General features: G+C 42.1%; 1 protein-coding gene across 4 annotated transcripts in view; it reads right to left on the bottom strand.

Moving 5' to 3' along the window:
• Window positions 1-22,305, bottom strand: part of lnx1 (ligand of numb-protein X 1) — a 119,797-nt gene that overhangs the window by 48,399 nt on the left and 49,093 nt on the right. For all 4 annotated transcript variants that reach the window (XM_061888380.1, XM_061888382.1, XM_061888381.1 and 1 more), the window contains one exon: window positions 1-126. This exon is cut by the window's left edge. In XM_061888380.1, the coding sequence (XP_061744364.1) occupies window positions 1-126 (126 nt within the window). The remainder of the gene's footprint in view (window positions 127-22,305) is intronic.

The raw sequence follows: 22,305 nt of genomic DNA, 5'->3' as shown, positions 1-22,305 counted from the left end.
GCGGAGGCGGGGCCGTCGCCGGGCAGCGTGGCGATGGTGAGCTCCGACGTGCTGTCGGTGCACTCACCCTCCTGCGAGCGCCGCTTCCTGTCCGCCGATAGGCCATAGTGAGAGGCGCCTTTACACCTGCGGGTGGGAAAAGACGACGGGTCAGCGAGTCGCATTGACAACAACTTTATTCATGCTTTTGTAATGAGCGATCTGTCGAAGCAGGTTGGGCAGCGATGAACGCTCGCTAAAAGTCAACACATTCATGAGGCCGACTACTGAAAAGGTCAGAGTGTGAGCAGATTACAGCATTTCCTCTGCCGGAGTGCGATGTGAATACAAAAAAGTGATATTTATCCATGTTGTCCTTCCTGCTTACTAAATACGACGGCAGACCCTAAACAGACAAGGGATCAAGAAAACGTTGTCCCTCTCTCTAAGTTAAAGTGAGAGTTAAAGTACCAATGACAGGGTTTCCTGCAGCGGTTAAGGTGGCCGCCTTAACAACTAAGAGCCACCGCCTAAACTAAAGTCTTAAAAAAATTTAAATATATATATTTGTAATTTTTTTTGTCCTCTAAATAAAGCATGATAAGTTGAGCATATGTCAGCATGTGGCCCCACTTTTAACTCTTTTTAAAACTCTTTTTCAAACGCCTATTTACAATAAGTCATTAATTTGACTTAGTCAAATTGACTTAGTAAATATTGACTTACTAAGAGAAAATAATGACATACTTAGTATCTCAGGTAACTAAGACTGTTTTGTGTTTTGTTTCCACTTTACAGAAAAAAAAAACGAGATATATGTCATATATCGCCACTCAGCATACGGAGCTGAAAACACAACCAAAAATTGTAGGCTTCTTCATGCGACGAAGCCGGCGGTAGTTTATTTCCACCCAGGCTGTGGTGAGATGGAGACGTGATGGTGGCGACAGGCCAAATTACACTGTTCCTCTACACCCACCCAACCCCTTCCCCGTCCGTCCGCCTGTCCCGGGCGGCGCCCCCTTCCCCCTGTAGAGACACCACCTTAAATAATACATTTTCTGGGGGAAACACTGAATGATAGTCACACACACACACTAGGTGTGGTGAGATTATCCTCTGCATTTCACCCATCCCCATGTTCCACCCCCTGGAAGATGAGGGGAGTAGTGAGCAGCAGAGGTGGCCACGCCCGGGAATCGTTTTGGTGATTTAACCCCCAATTCCAACCCTTGTAAACGACAAAAAGTAAACAAGTAAATAACTATTAAAAACCTAAACGCTAAGCATGCATTCAGAACTGCCATCATGTACTGTACACACCTCGAATATGCTTGTACAGTACGCTCTGTTGCATCTAGTTGGTTTCAGTTTCCAGATTGGTCTCTGAAACTTGGATTATGCTACTCTGCGGAGGCACCAGAGTACACAACACGGACTCATGCCTTCCCCTCCAAAAAAAGATATTACCTCATAGACGGTAAAGACTGATTGGTCGGCCTGTAGAACCTTAATTCTGCGTGTACAGGAAAGCCCTCTCCTCCGATTTCCGCTTAACATTTGCAATAAAAGTGACCATGGGATGTGTACCAAACCTATAAAAGTTCAGTTAATATCAAACAGTACCGTATCCCAATACTTATCCGGTTGCAATATTCCCTACCAACTACAAACGTTGACATGTTGTGTAAACGGCAAATAAAAACAGAATACAATGATTTTCAAATCTTTTTCAACCTATATTCAATTGAATGGACTGCAAAGACAAGATACTAAACGTTCGAACTGTAAAACTTTGTTATTTTTTGCAAATATTAGATAATTTGGAACATGTTTCAAAAAAGCAAGCACAAGTGTGGCCAAAAAAGACTGAGCGAGTTGGGGAACGCTCGTCAAACACTTATTTGGAACATCCCACAGGTGAACAGGCTAATTGGGAACAGGTGGGTGCCATGATTGGGTATAAAAGCAGCTTCCATTAAAATGCTCAGTCATTCACAAACAAGGATGGGGGGAGGGTCACCACTTTGTGAAAAAATGCGTGAGCAAATTGTCGAACAGTTTCTCAACGAGCTATTGCAAAGAAATCATCTACGGTCTGTAATATCATCAAAATGTTCAGGGAATTTGGAGAAGTCACTGCACATAAGCGATGATATTACGGATATTTGATCCCTCAGGCGGTACTGCATCAAAAAGCGACGTCAGTGTGTAAAGGATATCACCACATGGGCTCAGGAATACTTCAAAAAACCACTGTCAGTAACTACAGTTGGTCACTACATCTGTTGGTGCAAGTTAAAACTCTACTATGCAAAGCTAAAGCCATTTATCAACAACACCCAGAATCGCCACCATCTTTGCTGGGCTTGAACTCATCTAAGATGGACTGATGCAAATTGGAAAAGTGTTCTGTGGTCTGACGAGTCCACATTTCAAATAGTTTTTGGAAACTGTGGAACGTCGTGTCCTCGGGAACAAAGAAGAAAAGAACCATCCTGATTGTTATAGGTGCAAAGTTCAAAAGCCAGCATCTGTGATGGTATGAGGATGTATTAGTGCCCAAGGCATGGGTAACTTACACATCTGTGAAGGGACCATTAATGCTGAAAGGTACTTGCAGGTTTTGGAGCAACATCTGTTGTCATCCAAGCAACGTTATCATGGACGCCCCTGCTTATTTCAGCAAGACAATCCCAAGCCACGTGTTACAACAGCGTGGTTTTATGGTAAAAGAGTGCGGGTACTAGACTGGCTTGCCTAAAGTCCAGACCTGTCTCCTATTGAAAATGTGTGGCACAAAATGAAGCCTAAAATACCACAACAGAGACCCCGGACTGTTGAACAACTTAAGCTGTACATCAAGCAAGAATGGGAAAGATTTCCACCTGAAAAACTTCAAAAATCGGTTTCCTCAGTTCCTAAACATTTACTGAGTGTTGTTAAAAGGAAAGGCCATGTAACACAGTGGTAAAAATGTCCCGGTGTCAACTTTTTTGCAATGTGCGAATTTTGCAAAAGAAAAATATCTTGTCTTTGCAGTCTATTCAATTGAATATAAGTTGAACAAGATTTGCAAATCATTGTAATCTGTTTTTGTTCACCATTTACACAACGTGCCAACTTCACTGGTTTTGGGTGTCATATTTACCCTCAGTTAAGGCAAGACAGTTTTACCCTGGAACAGATTTTTTGGGTAACACTTTAGTATGGGGAACATATACAAAGTAACAAAGACTTAAAGGCCTACTGAAATGAGATTTTCTTATTTAAACGGGGATAGCAGTTCCATTCTATGTGTCATACTTGATCATTTCGTGATATTGCCATATTTTTGCGGAAAGGATTTAGTAGAAAACATCGACGATAAAGTTCACAACTTTTGGTGCTGATAAAAAAGCCTTGCCTGTACCGGAAGTAGCAGACGATGTGCGCATGACCTCATGGGTTGTGGAGCTCCTCACATCTGAACATTGTTTACAATCATGGCCACCAGCAGCCACAGCGATTCGGACCGAGAAAGCGACGATTTCCCCATTAATTTGAGCAAGGATGAAAGATTCGTGGATGAGGAAAGTGAGAGTGAAGGACTAGAAAAAAAAATACTATACATTGGGAGCGATTCAGATGTTATTAGACAAATTTACTAGGATAATTCCGGAAAATCTCTTATCTGCTTATTGTGTTACTAGTGTTTTAGTGAGATTATATGGTCGTACCTGTACAACCTGAAGGTCGGCCCCGCACCTTTCTTCAGCACCAGTCGACGGGTGGTGGCGATGCCCATCTCTGCCCTTCGCAAGGGACCCTCTTCGAAACACGATCTTACAATCTTACAAAATGATCGCTGCATAATACACTGTACTTTGTGTGTGTGGTCCAATCCAACCGTGTTCACTTGACCGCTCTGTTCCATAGTAAAGCTTCACCGTCATCTTTCGGGAATGTAAACAATGAAACACCAGCTGTGTTTGTGTTGCTAAAGGCAATACACCGCTTCCCACTTACAGCTTTCTTCTTTGACGTCTCCATTATTCATTGAACAAATTGCAAAAGATTCACCAACACAGATGTCCATAATACTGTGGAATTAAAGAAAGGAGACGACTTATAGCTGGGAAACGGTGCTGGAACAAAATGTCCTCTACAATGCGTGACGTCACGCGCACGCGCCATCATACCGCAAAGTTTTGGCATGATACTTCCGCGGGAAATTTTAAATTGCAATTTAGTAAACTAAAAAGGCCATATTGGCATGTGTTGCAATGTTAATATTTCATCATTGAAATATTAACTAAACTACTAACTAAACATAAACTATCAGACTGCGTGGTCGGTAGTGGTGGGTTTCAGTAGAACTTTAATCAAGAGTTATTTGGTTAGGGGTAGGAATTGGGGGTTGCTGCTCACTGCTCCCCTCACCTCCCAGGGGGTGACCAAGGCTGATGGGTCAAATGCAGAGAATGATTTCGCCACACCTCGCGTGCGTGTAAAAATCATTGGCACTTCAACTTTAACACTCAGCCGTGGCGTGAAAAAGCGATGCATGGTCTGCTGAAGCCATCCCAGCAGAGTTGTGCTGTCGACAGTTTTCTGCCATCTTTCTGGCTCTGCGGCCGACGCTTCATCAGAGGCAGAAATAGCTCCGCCTCGCCTCTCCCCGGCTTGTCTCTGCGGGGCCATCAGCGTAAACATTAACTGTACTGTAATGAGCTGGATCAAACCCAGGCTCGGCTTCTACGATACGTCTGGAAAATGATCCTAGGGGGCTTCAAACTCGCACAGGAGAGAGATTGACCCTTCTGATTAAAAGTTATCAAAATAGTTTTAATAACTGCTCCGGTTTTGATTTTACACGCCTTCAAAGAACCCCTGCGCAAATTTTCCTAAAATATTTCATTTTTTCCTCTTTAAAATGCTTCAAAGTGCAAGTTAAAGCTCTACTATGCAAAGCGAAAGCCATTTATCAACAACATCCAGAAACGCCGAGCTGTAATTTGACCCCCTTAAGATGCTTCAAAACTCACCAAATTTTACACACACATCAGGACTGGCGAAAATTGCCATCTACTAAAAAACCAAACCCCCAAAATCAAAATTGTGCTCTAGCTCCCCCTAGGAAAAAAAACATACAAAACTGCTTGTAACTTCTGTTAGGAATGTCGTAGAGACATGAAACAAGAACCTCTAGGTATGTCTGACTAAGACCAGGGCTTGGGTCACGGGGGCAGCAGCCAAAGCGGGCCCGACCAACGCTGCTTGCAGGTTTAAAATGATCTTTTAGAGCGCGGGGTGGAGGGGAGGAACAAGTGGAACAAGACACGATAAAGGCAAAGAGCGAGAGTGGATATTTGAGTCCATATTTCACGAAGGAAAAGCTTCCTTTCCTTGGGATGCAACACCGCCGAGGTCCTTTACTTTACGGTCACAGATCAGTCGAGGTTAGAGGGAGCATTACACAAAGGGCCGGGAGTCGCAATCGATCCCCATCGAGCCGGCGCGCTCTTACATAACAGTGGCCTCTGCCTGCCCTGTGAGTTATTCCTGCTCATTCGCTTAGTAAATTGAATGCTATCAAGCATGTCCGCTCAGCAACATGGAAGTTAACCCAGGAAAGTGGTGGAATGGAGCAATATGTCAATCCACTCTAAGGGCGGGCCTGCGTGGTTGCACGGAAACACCCGAGTGGTCTTTAGCGCGTCTCTACTGTAGCCACTAAATATGTGGATGCAGTGGCAGGGCTATGAGTTTCCCACCTAGACCTTCAGTGATCTCCGACTTCAATGATTACAGCTGAAAATACAAACCCCGTCTTCATATGAGTTGGGAAATTGTATTAGATGTAAATATAAACAGAATACAATGATTTGCTAATCATTTTCAACCCATATACAGTTGAATGCACTACAAAGACAAGATATTTGATGTTCAAACTCAAAAACTTTTTTTTTTTGCAAATAATAATTAACTTAGAATTTCATGGCTGCAACAAGTGCCAAAGTAGTTGGGAAAGGGCATGTTCACCACTGTGTTACATCACCTTTTCTTTTAACAACACTCAATAAACGTTTGGGAACTGAGGAAACTAATTGTTGAAGCTTTGAAAGTGGAATTCTTTCCCATTCTTGTTTTATGTAGAGCTTCAGTCGTTCAACAGTCCGGGGTCTCCGCTGTCGTATTTTACGCTTCTTAATGCGCCACACATTTTCGATGAGAGACAGGTCTGGACTGCAGGCGGGCCAGGAAAGTACCCACACTCTTTTTTTACGAAGCCACGCTGTTGTAACAGGTGGCTTGGCATTCTCTTGCTGAAATAAGCAGGGGCGTCAATGATAACGTTGCTTGGATGACAACATATGTTGCTCCAAAACCTGTATGTACCTTTCATTATTAATGGGGCCTTCACAGATGTGTAAGTTACCCATGCCTTGGGCACTAATACACCCCCATACCATCACAGATGCTTGCTTTTTGGGGCGGTATAGCTCGGTTGGTAGAGTGGCCGTGCCAGCAACTTGAGGGTTTCAGGTTCGATTTCCGCTTCGGCCATACTAGTCACTGCCGTTGTGTCCTTGGGCAAGACACTTTATCCACCTGCTCCCAATGTCACCCACACTGGTTTAAATGTAACTTAGATATTGGGTTTCACTATGTAAAAGCGCTTTTGAGTCATTAGAGAAAAGCGCTATATAAATGCAATTCACTTCACACTTCAACTGTGCGTCGATAACAGTTTGAATGGTTCGCTTGCCCTTTGGTCCGGATGACACGATGTCGAATATTTCCAATATCAGTTTGAACATCGAACAAGTTGTCTTTGTAGCATATTCAACTGAATATGGGTTAAAAATGATTTACAAATCATTGTATTCCGTTTATATTTACATCTAACACAATTTACCAACTCATATGGAAACGGGGTTTGTACAATATAATGTGTCCTGGGCATGACGTTAAAGTGGAGGCTCCTCTATAGTGTCTTGTGTGTTATTTGGGTCCAAAATGTCTCTTTCAACGTTCTGGGTTGCCTACCACTGTGTTAGTGGAAAAGCGGCACAAGAGTGAAAGCGACAGTGACGTTGCTATGGAGACGACGGTTTTCTTACGTGCCTGGCTGCAGTCACACCGCGACACCTTTCCGTCAGTAATAACAGTCCCCGATTACCTGGACCAATTAAAAACGTTATTTGTTTTTTTAATGGTCTAATTTGCATTACCTCACACGATGAACACTACATATATTTCTATACTCCGGGAGCCGTCACTTTTTTTGCGCTCGCTATCCCTGTTCTTTCCCGACTATTATCCGCCGACCGCCGTGTTGCTTTAGGGAGGAAAAGCGGAACGATACACATTGCGGAAATACCATTATTTTCCGTGCGTTGGTTAAATACAAATATATTCCACAACCCCAAACATGTCTTTTTCAAAGCCTGCAGTCAAGAGAAAGGTTAGTGATGAGCAAAGACAATTCCAGGAGAAGTGGGAGATGCAATATTTCTTTGTTGAGCACAGGGGCTCAACAACCCGACGTATCTTATTTGCACAGAGAAAGTTGCGGTGCACTAGAGATACAATTTGAAACGTCATTATACAACTAGACATGCTGAGGAGCATGCAAACATTTATTTTAAGAAATCTTTTCTTGCGGCCCAGCCTCACCCAGACTCTGCATCAAGTGGCCCCCAGGTAAATTGAGTTTGCGACCCCTTGATGTAGATTGGGGGTCGCCGCCCTAGTGGCTCTCTGGAGCTTTTTCAAAAATGTATGAAAAATAAAAAGGAGAGGGGCAAAAAATATGAAAATATATATTTTTTGTTTTAATATGGTTTCTGTCGGAGGACAAACATGACACAAACCTCCTTAATTGTTATAAAGCACGCTGTTTTTATCAAACATGCTTCACTGCTTCGAGTATTTGGCGAGTGCCGTTTTGTCCTACGAATTTTGGCGGTCCTTGAACTCACCGTAGTTTGTTTACATGTATAACTTTCTCCGACTCTCTAAGACGTGTTTTGTGCCAATTCTTTTTCCGTCTCATTTTGTCCACCAAACTTTGAACGTTGTGCATGAATGCACAAAGGTGAGTTTTGTTGGTGTTATTGTCTTGTGTGGAGTGAGAATATTTGGTCACTGCATGACTGCTGTCATGATCCACTACTTGGATCATGGTATGTTCTGGTTTTGTTCTGTTGTGTTATCACCCTGTTTAGTATTCGACGTCCTTAGTTCCTGGTTGCACTTCCTGTTTTGTTTCTGTTGCCTAGTTACTCTCTTGTTTGTCGTTGCGCACCTGCCTCCCTGCTTAAGCCTGCCCTTTTTGTGCCTTCGTCCTCGCAGTGTAGTTTGCTTTCCACGCAACAGGTGACGTCGGTATCCCGCATTGTGGTAAATACCCTTTGTACTCGATTAGCATCCATGCTGTTTTGTTTGTTCATTTCCCTAGCTCACATGCTAGCGTCTTTTGTTTTCTTCTAGCTCATGCTAGTTCTGTTGGTTTTGTTTGTTGGTGCCTTCGTGCAAGTGTTTTTGTTCTTAGTTTGTTCTTTAATAATTCATCATTCTTACCTTCACGCTGTGCTCCATTCCGACCAACGAGAGAACACTATCCACAACACGATGCCGACCAAGCGTCACAACTGCAAGCTAAACATGCTATTTAGGCTAGCTAGATGTACATATTCCATTATTATGCCTCATTTGTAGCTATATTGAGCTAATTTGGTTTCCTTTAAGTCCTCTGAATTCAATTTATATCTCATGACACACTATATGTATGTAATACGGCTTTTATTATTTTTGCGGCTCCAGACATATTAGTAATTTTGGTCCAATACGGCTCTTTCCCTGATGTAGAATAACATGCCGTACAATTTTGCTAAGACTGCACGGTGGGCGTAGTTTTGTCTTCAAAAGGCACCCTGACGACCATCGGGAGCGCAGGTAATATATTTAGAGCTGTCACCGTGGACAAAACTATCAGAAGAATCCGCTTCAGAGTGCCGTGAATATGGCTTATAAATAGCTTGAAAAGGGAGAGTTGCCTTTTAAGCGGCGGTGTTATTGACGTCTTCAGTCGGGGTTTTATTTTAAGGCCTCTGCCGGTCCCCGAAGGGAAGCGTGACTGACAGCCGCGCCGGATGCTTCGGGGTGGATGCCAGCGACGCTCAGCAGTCACTTTGAGAGGCGGCGTGTACACGGAGCAGTTCTCTCGCTTATCTGGCAACAAAATAAACATCTATCAGTGCCGCAAACACACCCCCCCTGGGCGGGATCAGCGGATGCTCGTTAGCGCCGTCGTCTCGTTATCGCATCATCCTTAGGATCTGTGGCGAGATAAGGCGATAAGACACCAAAGCCTCAAAGCCCCCCCACTCCCCTTGTCTCCGGGGCTGTCACAATTACCCACAATGCTCCGGGGGACGTGCCTGGGCGCCCCGTGGATGCGACGCAAACAGCCGTGTTCTTGTGATGCGGAATAAACACCGGCTCACGACTCATCAAAGCCCGTGAGACTCTCCAATCCTCTTTAGGGGTGAGTGGATTATCCGTCCTAACCCAAATACTCCCGTTGCCTCGCTCTCGCCGCTCCCGGACTGACGCCCAACAAACACGTCGCAAATTACCTACCCCCCCGCCCCAGGGCTGCAGCAACCACTGCAAGTCAAAATATTTGCATGTTTGAAACTACAAGTTGGCTCTAAAATCAAAATGCTCAACTTCAGGCAAAGACGGCGACAGCTCGACCATACTAACTCGTACGGGGGTCAGCAACCTGCGGTTCCAGAGCCACATGCGGCTCTTGAGCGGCACCCTGGTGGCGCCATGGAGCTTTTTAAAAATGAATGGAAACGGAAAAAAAAAAGGCGAAATATATATTTTTTGTTGGACAAACCCCGTTTCCATATTAGTTGGGAAATTGTGTTGGATGTAAATATAAACGGAATACAATGATTTGCTCATCAAACACTTATTTGGAACATCCCACAGGTGTGCAGGCTAACTGGGAACAGGTGGGTGCCATGATTGGGTATAAAAACAGCTTCCCAAAAAAGGCTCAGTCTTTCAAAAGAAAGGATGGGGCGAGGTACACCCCTTTGTCCACAACTGCGTGAGCAAATAGTCAAACAGTTTAAGAACAACGTTTCTCAAAGTGCAATTGCAAGAAATTTAGGGATTTCAACATCTACGGTCCATAATATCATCAAAAGGTTCAGAGAATCTGGAGAAATCACTCCACTTAAGCGGCATGGCCGGAAACCAACATTGAATGACCGTGACCTTCGATCCCTCAGACGTCACTGTATCAAAAACTGACATCAATCTCTAAAGGATATCACCACATGGGCTCAGGAACACTTCAGAAAACCACTGTCACTAAATACAGTTTGTCGCTACATCGGTAAGCGCAAGTTAAAGCTCTACTATGCAAAGCGAAAGCCATTTATCAACAACATCCAGAAACGCCGCCGGCTTCTCTGGGCCCAAGATCATCTAAGATGGACTGATGCAAAGTGGAAAAGTGTTCTGTGGTCTGACGAGTCCACATTTCAAATTGTTTTTGGAAATATTCCACATCGTGTCATCCGGACCAAAGGGGAAGCGAACCATCCAGACTGTTATCGACTCAAAGTTCAAAAGCCAGCATCTGTGATGGTATGGGGGTGTATTAGTGCCCAAGGCATGGGTAACTTACACATCTTTGAAGGCACCATTAATGCTGAAAGGTACATACAGGTTTTGGAGCAACATATGCTGCCATCTAAGATCCGTCTTTTTCCCTGGCTTATTTCAGCAAGACAATGCCAAGCCACATTCAGCACGTGTTACAACAGCGTGGCTTCGTAAACAAACAGTGCGGGTACTTTCCTGGTCCGCCTGCAGTCCAGACCTGTCTCCCATGGAAAATGTGTGGCGCATTATGAAGCGTAAAATACGACAGCGGAGACTCCGGACTGTTGAACGACTGAAGCTCTACATAAAACAAGAATGGGAAAGAATTCCACTTTCAAAGCTTCAACAATTAGTTTCCTCAGTTCCCAAACGTTTATTTTATTGAGTGTTGTTAAAAGTAAAGGTGATGTAAGACAGTGGTGAACATGCCCTTTCCCAACTACTTTGGCACGTGTTGCAGCCATGAAATTCTAAGTTAATTATTATTTGCAAAGAAAAAATCAAGTTTATGAGTTTGAACATCAAATATCTTGTCTTTGTAGTGCATTCAATTGAATATGGGTTGAAAATGATTTGCAAATCATTGTATTCCGTTTATATTCACATCTAACACAATTTCCCAACTCATATGGAAACGGGGTTTATACTTAGATTACCATAGCAACTAATTACATTACCATTGTTACTAATTAGATGACCATAGTAACTAGTATATCATGCAAAAGTGCAGATTCCAAGCATTGAAATACTTTGTATAGTTGAAGACTTACAGTCATTAAAAAACATGTCTGCACATCATAATGGCAGCTACACCTTCCATCTTAAATATTTAAAAAATATATTTGGGAATGTTGGCGGGCCAGGTTGAAAAGCTTATAGGGCCGCATGTGGCCCTCGGGCCTTAATTTGCCCAGGTCTGGACTAAAGTAATCCAGTTAATGGCGAATTAGAGAGCTGTTAATCAGACGGTGGTGTGTGGACCGGATCCACCTGATGCACACGTTCGTCCCATCTGCCGCACGGGGAGGAGGGAATCGGAGAATGAGGCTCTTTTAGGAATATAAACAGCGTTGTTAAAGTGAGTCTCCACAGGGGTGTGGCTTTCCACAGAGACTAAAAAGTGAATGTAAACAGCCGCTGATAAAAAATTCAGGATCGTTGGGTTGCCATTCAACTGTGCTCAGCAGGTTTGGCAACTGACTGAGTCATGGCTTTCCCACGGGATCAATACCACCATGAGAGGGTATGATCACACTGGTAGGACGCCGTTGTTGTGGAGGTGTCGCCTTACAACCAAACATGGTGCTGTTTGGAAATCTTGATCTAGAGCAGGGGTGTCAAACGTACGGCCCGAGGCCTGGATCAGGCCCACAAACAGGTTTTATCCGGCCCGCGGGAGGAGTTTGCAAAGTATAAAAATGAACCTGAAAATTTAGAATGAAAGAAACAGCTGGATGTCAATAGCAATTATTTGTATGTGTCATGATCCGCGGCTCAGATCATGTCATATTCTGTTTTTTTTCTTTTTGTATATCACATCCTGTTTGGTTTTTGTCTTCCTTAGTTCCTGGTGGCACTTCCTGTTTGTTTCTGTTGCCATAGCCACGCATTAGTGTCACCTGATCTTGTTTTTCTCGCGCACCTGCTCTGTGATTATCTCCTTTATGTAAGCCTGTGCTTTTTGTTCATTCGGTCTCGCAGTGTAGTTTGCTATTCGATGCAACAGGTGACGTCGCTATCCCCGCTTGTGGTAAAGACTTTTTGTATTCGTTAGCTTCCACGCTATTCCTCTGTTTGCTTGTCCCTAGCTCACATGTTAGCGCTTTTTGTTCCTTCTAGCTCCCATGCTAGTTCTGTTTGTTTTGTCTTTAGTGCTTTGTGCAAGTGTTTTTGTTCTTAGTTTATTTTGTTAGTGATAATAAATCTTCCTTTCTTACCTTCACGCTGTGACCATTCCGACTGCATCATTCGGGAGAACAAAACCACACCACGATGCCAGCAAAGCGTCACCGTATCTTTGTAAATTATGCTCATATGTACAAAATAAACCACATGATGTTAGTGCACCAGTCGGAGAAAATGAGCATAACATCCTGTAATTTGATTTCGGTACTGTTTTTTTTTTTTATCTTGATAGATTGAAAATTAACACCAATGAGTTGACTGATGAACATTATCACATCATTTATTCAGAAAGTATAAATAACGACAAAGATAGAATTGTCAGGCTTGGCCCTGACAGTTTGTTTGTGTTTCAGTTTTTCTTCTGTGTGTGTTTAGTATTTCCTGTCTTTAGTTTCTGTCAGCACTCTTATTTTGGTTCAGTTTCCTGTTTGTCTCCCTGAGTGTTGTGTCCCCTTAGCTGCGGCTGATTGGCACCTGGCCACACCTGGTGTCAATCAGCCCACTTCTATTTGAGCCCTGTTTTTGTCCTCCAGTAAGTTGCTGAATTATTGTCGCTCTTGTCGTTGCTACCTGTCCTGTCGTGTCGTGTCGATGCAGCGTTGCGGTAAGCTATATTTGATAGTGGTTTGTAGCTTACTGTCTTTAGTTCCCTGCTTCCAAGTTTGTTTTCATATTATAAGTACGACTTCTGTTTCCTGCTCGAAACCTGCTAGCTTCCACGCTAGGCCTTTTTGTTTGTTATCAGCCCACGTGCGCGCTTTTTGTTTGTACCCTGTTTGTTTTTGTCTTAGTGTTTCAAATTAAATCATTTTTTCCTGCAAAATGCCTCCCTCCTTCTCTGCATCTTGGGGTTCATCAACTAACTCTGACAAGAATACTATTAACCACAAAATGTAAGAGTAAAAAAAAACAAAAAACAACAACATTACGATTTGTACATTTTCAGAATGCGCTTGTTCTATTTTTAAACAAAGAAAATAATCTGAAGTTGTCTTTATTTTTGAGTTATTGCGCCGTGATTTTTGACACCCCTGTTCTAGAGTTTCCACTCTGCAAATGTAAACAGTGTGAGATCACAGCAGTGCTCAGGGGCGGCATAGCTGGGTTGGTAGAGTGGCCGTGCCGGCAACTTGAGGGTTGCAGGTTCGATGCCCGCTTCCGCCATCCTAGTCACTGCCGTTGTGTCCTTGGGCAAGACACTTTACCCACCTGCTCCCAGTGCCACCCACACTGGTTTTAAATGTAACTTTGATATTGGGTTTCACTATGTAAAGCGCTTTGAGTCACTAGAGAAAAATGCTATATAAATATAATTCACTTCACTTCAGTAGCTGTGAACAACTACACAACTAATGGATGTTCTGTGCAGACTATAAACATCGTCAGTGAAAAGTATTTCGGGAATGTTATCGCTCTTCGGATTATATCGGCTTGCATCTAAAATCTCCCATATTATTGGTGGAGCTAAGGATAATATTTGAATATTGTTTTTAATATTTTTGTGCAGCACTTTGGAAAAATGTATGTTGTTTAAATGTGCTATACCAATGAAGTGGATTGGATTGGATATAAACTCTCCGATACAAGCAGTCCTGCAGCTGGTTTACTTGTGCAAAACTGGACATCTAAACGTCCTTTGATAAGCACACAGGGTCGGTATTTTCTTGTATTGTAGTCGAGTCATTTACAAAAAGGTAAACATGGTAGGCTACTAGGAGCTGGCAGCTACACAACAGCTAGACAAACAATAGCACACAAGCTAGACAAACGTATTTAGTGTCCTTAATTGAACGATACAGCAGTCTAAAACACCACATTTGTCAAAACTAACAAGTATCAATTAAATACAGTTGCATATTAATGACCCACACAGAAAGTCTCCAAAGCAAAAGAGTATTGGAAAGTATCCAGTATCAAAAGTGTCCGCGTCATTCAAGATACCGCGTAATTAACGTAATTGATTAGTTAGTGTGGTTACCAGGTATTTCCCCCCCAAAAAATTACCCCTACACTTCACCTGCAAACTTCAAATGCAGGAATAAAGTAGACTAAAAATGTACCATTGTAGCAATATAAAATATAACATCTATGTAATATTTACTCATAATATATATATTAGGGCTGGGCGATATATCGAATATAATCTATACATCGCGGGTTTGTCTCTGTGCGATATAGACTATATCGTGAGTTTTCGAGAATACTTTCTCACGCAGTTGCTTTTAGCTGCGGGCATTACACTACAGGCTTTTCTCACTCTTTCTTGTCTCTCCTTCTCACAGGGACATAAAACAAGCGCACCTTCTTACAAACGTCACATACTGTCGCGCATGCAACGTCATAAGCCATCGCGAAGCAGAGAGGTAGCGGAATGGGTAAAGATAGCTGTGGCAGGTGGTGCAAGCGGAGTGGTGCGAGTGGTAATACAAGCGAGAGAGAAGGTGCAAATCTGGTAACAAATGGAGTATATATATGTATATATATCTAACAATTACCATGTGCAATATTACAGCATATGTAACAGCTGCAACATAAAATAGAGAGTAGATTCAGCAGAAAATATACATTATAAACAAAGAGAGGCCAACAAAACCTCCCCCCTAAAAAAAACCCGCAAAAAAACCTAAGCAATAAACTGCCACCGTACCAAAAACAAGGCTTTGATGCACTTTCCACGGACCTCATGTAATCCTGTCTGCACCACGACAAAGGGAACGCTTGCTGCCGTCCCAACATTTGGCCTCCATCTCCTCCACCTGTGGCCCCCAGGCGGTGTCCCGCCTTACCTACCTTCCACGCCGCACGTGCTGACAGGCAGCCCCGGTCAGCCCTAACCCAAAGCCCTGGCACTCAGCGGGAGGCGCGGGCTGGCGGTGAGGGGGATTAACACCACGCTGCTGTCACTTCTAACCCTGCTGACGATTAGCCCCAAAAAAGTGAGGAGAAATCTCCTGAGAGGGTCGACAGATTGTCACAACCCGCTATAGAAAAAAGCGCTGAAAGGTGGAAGAGCGCGTATGGAAGTCTGCATGGCCGAACACAAGGCCATCTTTGAAGAGCATCTTGGCACTAATTCCTCGTTCACCTTGAAGCTCGTCTGCCAACAGGAGAGAGCCTTCGGACTGGTAAAGCAAACAATCAGACCCAATGTAATGTTTTGTGGTCACGTTCTGTTTGGTTTTGGACTCATTGTGCACTCTTGTTTGTTTTGTCACCATGAGAACTCTTCAGTTTTCACCTGTCCTCATGTCACGCACCTGATTCACTTGGACTCATGCACCTGTTGTCAATCACCACGTCACTTTTTAAGCCTGTAGTTGCCAGGCAGTAAGCCTGGCGACATCTCCCCCTTCACACCCTTGTTATCCATGCTGATGATCCACGCTCTTTTCTCCTTCCAAGTAAGTTTTCGTTATTCATGCCATAGTTTGCAAGTTTTGTTTTATGTCCATAGTTTACGTCAGGGGTCACCAACCTTTTTGAAACCAAGAGCTACTTGTTGGGTACTGAATAATGCGAAGGGCTACCAGTTTGATACACACTTAAATACATTGCCAGAAATAGCTAATTTGCTCAATTTACCTTTAACTCTATGTTATTATTAATAATTAATGATATTTATCTTTGTGGAATCACTGATCATCTTAATGATTTCTCATAATAAATATATATTTTTGATGACATGTTTTAAATAGGTTAAAATCCAATCTGCACTTTGTTAGAATATATAACAAATTGGACCAAGCTATATTCCTAACAAAGACAAATCATTATTTCTTTTAGATTTTCCAGAACGAAAATTTTAAAAGAAATTCAAAAGACTTTGAAATAAGATTTAAATTTGATTCTACAGATTCTCTAGATTTGCCAGAATATTTTTATTTTATTTTAATCATAATAAGTTTGAAGAAATATTTCACAAATATTCTTCGTCGACAAAACAGAAGCTAAAATGAAGAATTGAATAAAAATGTATTTATTATTCTTTACAATGTGAATTAGTGAATTATTTTTATATAGCGCTTTTCTCAAGTGACTCAAAGCACTTTACATAGTGACACCCAATATCTAAGTTACATTTAAACCAGTGTGGGTGGCACTGGGAGCAGGTGGGTAAAGTGTTCTGCCCAAGGACACAACGGCAGTAACTAGGATGGCACAAGCGGGAATCGAACCTGCAACTCTCAAGTTGCTGGCACGGCCACTCTACCAACCGAGCTATGCCGCCCAAATAAAAAAAAAAAATACCTTAACATTGATTTAAATTTTCAGGAAAGAAGAGAAAGGAATTTAAAAGGTATGTGTTTAAAAATCCTAAAATAATTTTTAAGGTTGTAATTTTTCCCTAAAATTGTCCCTAAATAAATGCATTTATTTAAGCAACTGAAGACCAAGTCTTTAAAATAGTTTCTTGGATTTTCAAATTCTATTTGAGTTTTGTCTCTCAGAATTAAAAATGTCATGCAAAGCGAGACTAGCTTGCTAGTAAATAAATACAATTTAAAAAATAGAGGCAGCTCACTGGTAAGTGCTGCTATTTGAGCTATTTTTAGAACAGGCCAGCGGGCGATTTATTTGGTCCTTACGGGCGACCTGGTGCCCACGGGCACCGCATTGGGGACCCCATAGTTTTTGTTTTCATAGCCAAGTTTGTTCTCCGCCTTGTGCGCGCCTTTTGTTTGTTCCTTTTTCGAATTAATATTAAAAGATGTCATTACCTTCACGTCGTGTCCGATCCAGTCGTTTTGCACCACGGGAAAACAAACCTCACCTAAGTCCACGTTGTACAGCTTGGGCCTTAAGAGGTTTTAATAATGTTGACTAACTAATAGAATGATAAATGATACAATATGTTACTGCATATGTCTGCAGCTATATTAGGAGCCTTTATTTTGTTTGTCCATCCATCCATCCATCCATCCATCCATTTTCTACCGCTTGTCCCTTCTGGGGTCTCAGCTGCATTCTGGCGGAACACCCTGGACAAGTCGCCCCCTCATTGCAGGGTTTACTTACTACTAAAAGACAAGTTGTCTATAAACCCTGTTTCCATATGAGTTGGGAAATTGTGTTGGATGTACATATAAACGGAATAAAATGATTTGCAAATAATTTTCAACCCATATTCAGTTGAATATGCTACAAAGACAACATATTTGATGTTCAAACTTATAAAAACATTTTTGTTGTTGCAAATAATCATTAACTTTAGATTGAATGACCGTGACCTTCGATCCTTCAGACGGCACTGTATCCAAAAACCAACATCAATCTCTAAAGGATATCACCACATGGGCTCAGGAACACTTCAGAAAACCACTGTCACTAAATATAGTTTGTCGCTACATCTGTAAGTGCAAGTTAAAGCTCTACTATGCAAAGCGCAAGCCATTTATCAACAACATCCAGAAATGCTGCAAGCTTCATCTAAGTTGGACTGATGCAAAGTGGAAAAGTGTTCAGCAAGATACCAAAATGGATACATGGATGATACAGCAGAGGATTGGGAGAATGTCATGTGGTCAGATGAAACCAAAATAGAGCCTTTTGGTATAAACTCAACTCGTCGTGTTTGGAGGAAGAAGAATACTGAGCTGCATCCCAAGAACACCATACCTACTGTGAAGCATGGGGGTAGAAACATCATGCTTTGGGGCTGTTTTTTCTGCTAAGGGGACAGGACGATTGATCCATGTTAAGGAAAGAATTAATGGGGCCGTGTATCGTGAGATTTTGAGCCAAAACCTCCTTTGAATGGTTGACCAAATACTTATTTTCCACCATAATTTACAAATAAATTCTTTAAAATTCCTACCATGTGAATTCCTGGATTTTTTTTCACATTCTGTCTCTCACAGTTGAAGTGTACCTATGATGAAAATTACAGACCTCTGTCATCATTTTAAGTGGGAGAACTTGCACAATCGCTGGCTGACTAAATACTTTTTTTGCCCCACTGTGTATAATCCAGTTCACTACAAAAATTAAAATTTGCTGTCTTCCATCCTTTGTGCTGTCTACACCAGAGCAGCGATGCACACGGCGTGCACGTCGGTAGAAACCCAGCCGCGCACACAATGGCGGATGACAAGCAGAGCGGCGAAAGACGAGCGGGCGGCCGGGGGACGGCGCTGCTGTCAGCTTCCGCCGATGAAGAAAAATGGAGCGCGGCGGCTCTCCAGCCAGCCAGAAAAACACCGCATTTGTCTGTCTTGCCGTAATCGGCGAAAATCACAGGCGAGCTGACTTCTTCGCCCGGAGCTCGCCCTGGTCTAAATCCAGCCACATAGAAATGGGCGGCGTGGAAGCCAGGCGTATGCACGGCCAGATGGAGGGCAAACACAGGAAGTGACCTTATCGCCTCCTGTCTCCTCACATTTGTCCTGCACGCCAAATTCCCTCCTTCCACCCCACGCCTTCTATTAGACTCACACGTAGCGGCTTTTGCCTCGCACTAAACGCGGTCTGCAGTCCAGCCTGGAGTGGGAAGACGGTCCTAATTAACTCCACTGCAACAAGAGAATGAACAGCGGCGCTCTGATGCATGCTGGGAGAGAAGTGGATGTCTGCTGAAGCCATTCATCAATCATCCAATAAAAGCACAGCTTTTAATAATGAAGTATTCTTGACTCATCCATGGACGAAGAGCCGATCAAAGACACCAGAGTGATGTGCTTTCTCCATTTGTAGACACTTTAAGAACCACATCTGGCAACAATAACCTCCTGTAACTCAGCGTGCTCTGCAGTGGACATTTAAGTGTCTTTTGTCAGAAATTAAATGGATGTAAAACCATGAACGTCCACTACAGTGGACATTTTCTAGTCTTTTGTCAGAGTTTAATTGAATGCAAAACCACAAACGTCCACTGCAGTGGACATTTTTAATCTTTCGTCAGAGTTTAATTGGATGCAAAACTACAAACGTCCACTGCAGTGGACATTTTTAATCTTTTGCCGGAGTTTAATTGGATGCAAAACTACAAACGTCCACTGCAGTGGACATTTTTCAGTGTTTTGTCTAAGTTTAAACAGATGCAAAACCACAAATGTCCACTGAAGTGGACATATTTCAGTGTTTTGTCAGAGTTTAAATGACTGCAAAACCAGAAAAGTCCACTGTAGTGGATATTATTTTGTCTTTTGTTCGGTTTACATGGATGCAAAACCATGAACGTCCACTACAGTGGACACGTTTTAGTCTTATGTCAGAGTTTAAATGGATGCAAAACTACAAACGTCCACTGCAGTGGACATTTTTCTGTGTTTTGTCTAAGTTTAAACAGCTGCAAAACCACAAATGTCCACTGAAGTGGACATATTTCAGTGTTTTGTCAGAGTTTAAATGACTGGAAAAACAGAAAAGTCCACTGTAGTGGATATTATTTTGTCTTTTGTTCAGTTTACATGGATGCAAAACCATTAACGTCCACTACAGTGGACACTTTTTAGTCTTATGTCAGAGTTTGAATGGATGCAAAACCACAAACGTCCACTGCAGTGGACATTTTCTAGTCTTTTGTCAGAGTTTAATTGAATACAAAACCAAAAACATCCACTACAGTGGCCTTTCTTAATCTTTTGTCAGAGTTTAATTGGATGCAAAACTACAAATGTCCATTGCAGTGGACATTTTTAATCTTTTGTCGGAGTTTAATTGGATGCAAAACTACAAACGTCCACTGCAGTGGACATTTTTTTGTGTTTTGTCGAGGTTTAAACAGATGCAAAACCACAAATGTCCACTGCAGTGAACATTTTTTTGTGTTTTGTCGAGGTTTAAACAGATACAAAACCACAAATGTCCACTGCAGTGGACATATTTCAGTGTTTTGTCACAAAAACCAAAAACGTCCACTGCAGTGAACATTTTTAATCTTTCGTCAGAGTTTAATTGGATGCAAAACTACAAACGTCCACTGCAGTGGACATTTTTCAGTGTTTTGTCAGAGTTTAAATGACTGCAAAACCAGAAAGGTCCACTGCAGTGGACATTTGTTTGTCTTTTGTTTGGTTTACATGGATGCAAAACCATGAACGTCCACTACAGTGCACACTTTTTAGTCTTATGTCAGAGTTTAAATGGATTCAAACCCACAAACGTCCACTGCAGTGGACAGTTTATAGTCTTTTGTCAGAGTTTAATTCAATGCAAAACCACAAACGTCCACTGCAGTGGACATTTTTAATCTTTCGTCAGAGTTTAATTGGATGCAGAACTAGAAACGTCCACTGCAGTGGACACTTTTTAGTCTTCCGTTTGGTTTTCATGGATGCAAAATCACAAATGTCCATTGCAAGGGACATTTTCTAGTCTTTTGTCAGAGTTTAAACGGGTCCAATACCACAAATGTCCAATGCAGTGGACATATTTTAGTGTTTTGTCAGAATTTAAATGATTGCAAAACCAGAAACGTCCACTGCAGTGGACATTTGTTTGTCTTTTGTTTGGTTTACATGGATGCAAAACCATGAACGTCCACTACAGTGCACACTTTTTAGTCTTATGTCAGAGTTTAAATGGATGCAAACCCACAAACGTCCACTGCAGTGGACAGTTTATAGTCTTTTGTCAGAGTTGAATTCAATGCAAAACCACAAACGTCCACTGCAGTGGACATTTTTAATCTTTCGTCAGAGTTTAATTGGATGCAGAACTACAAACGTCCACTGCAGTGGACACTTTTTAGTCTTCCGTTTGGTTTTCATGGATGCAAAACCACAAACGTCCAGAGCAGTGGACATTTTTTAGTGTTTTGTCTAAGTTTAAACAGATGCAAAACCACAAATGTCCACTGAAGTGGACATATTTCAGTGTTTTGTCAGAGTTTAAATGATTGCAAAACCAGAAAGGTCCACTGCAGTGGACATTTGTTTGTCTTTTGTTTGGTTTACATGGATGCAAAACCACGAACGTCCACTACAGTGGACACTTTTTAGTCTTATGTCAGATTTTAAATGGATGCAAAACCACAAACGTCCACTGCAGTGGACATTTTAAGCTTTTGTCAGAGTTTAATTGGTTGCAAAACTACAAACGTCCACTGCAGTGGACATTTTTAATCTTTTGTCGAAGTTTAATTGGATGCAAAACTACAAACGTCCACTGCAGTGGAATTTTTGGTTTAGATGGATGCAAAATCACAAACGTCCTCTGCAGTAACATTATTTAGAGTCTTCTGTCAGAGTTAAAATGGATGCAAAACCAAAAAAGTCCACTTCAGTGGACATTTTTAGTCTTCTGTCAGAGTCTAAATGGATGCAAAACCACAATCATCCACTGCAGAGGACATATTTTAGTCTACTGTCCAAGTCTAAATTGGTGCAAAACCACAAACGTCCACTGCAGTGGACATTTTTTAGTCTTCTGTCAGAGTCTAAATTGGTGCAAAACCACAAACGTCCACTGGAGTGAACATTTTTTAGTCTTTCGTCAGAGATTAAAAGGATACTAAACCACGAACGTCCACTGTAGTGGACATTTTTTTGTGTTTTGTTCGGTTTACATGGATGAAAAACCACAAACGTCCACTGCAGTGGACATTTTTAGTCTTTTGTCAGAGTTGAAATGGGTGCAATGCCAAAAAAGTCCACTGCATTGGTCACATTTTAGTGTTTTGTCAGAGTTTATTGGATTCAAAACCACAAACGTCCACTGCATTAGACATTTTTTAGTCATTTGTTTGGTTTATATTGATACAAAACCACAAACGTCCACTGCAGCGGACATTTTTTTAGTATGTTGTTT

The sequence above is a fragment of the Nerophis ophidion genome, linkage group LG26 (assembly GCF_033978795.1).
Source record: "Nerophis ophidion isolate RoL-2023_Sa linkage group LG26, RoL_Noph_v1.0, whole genome shotgun sequence".
NCBI classification, from domain to species: domain Eukaryota; kingdom Metazoa; phylum Chordata; class Actinopteri; order Syngnathiformes; family Syngnathidae; genus Nerophis; species Nerophis ophidion.
This window is presented reverse-complemented; position numbering and strand designations above follow the sequence as displayed.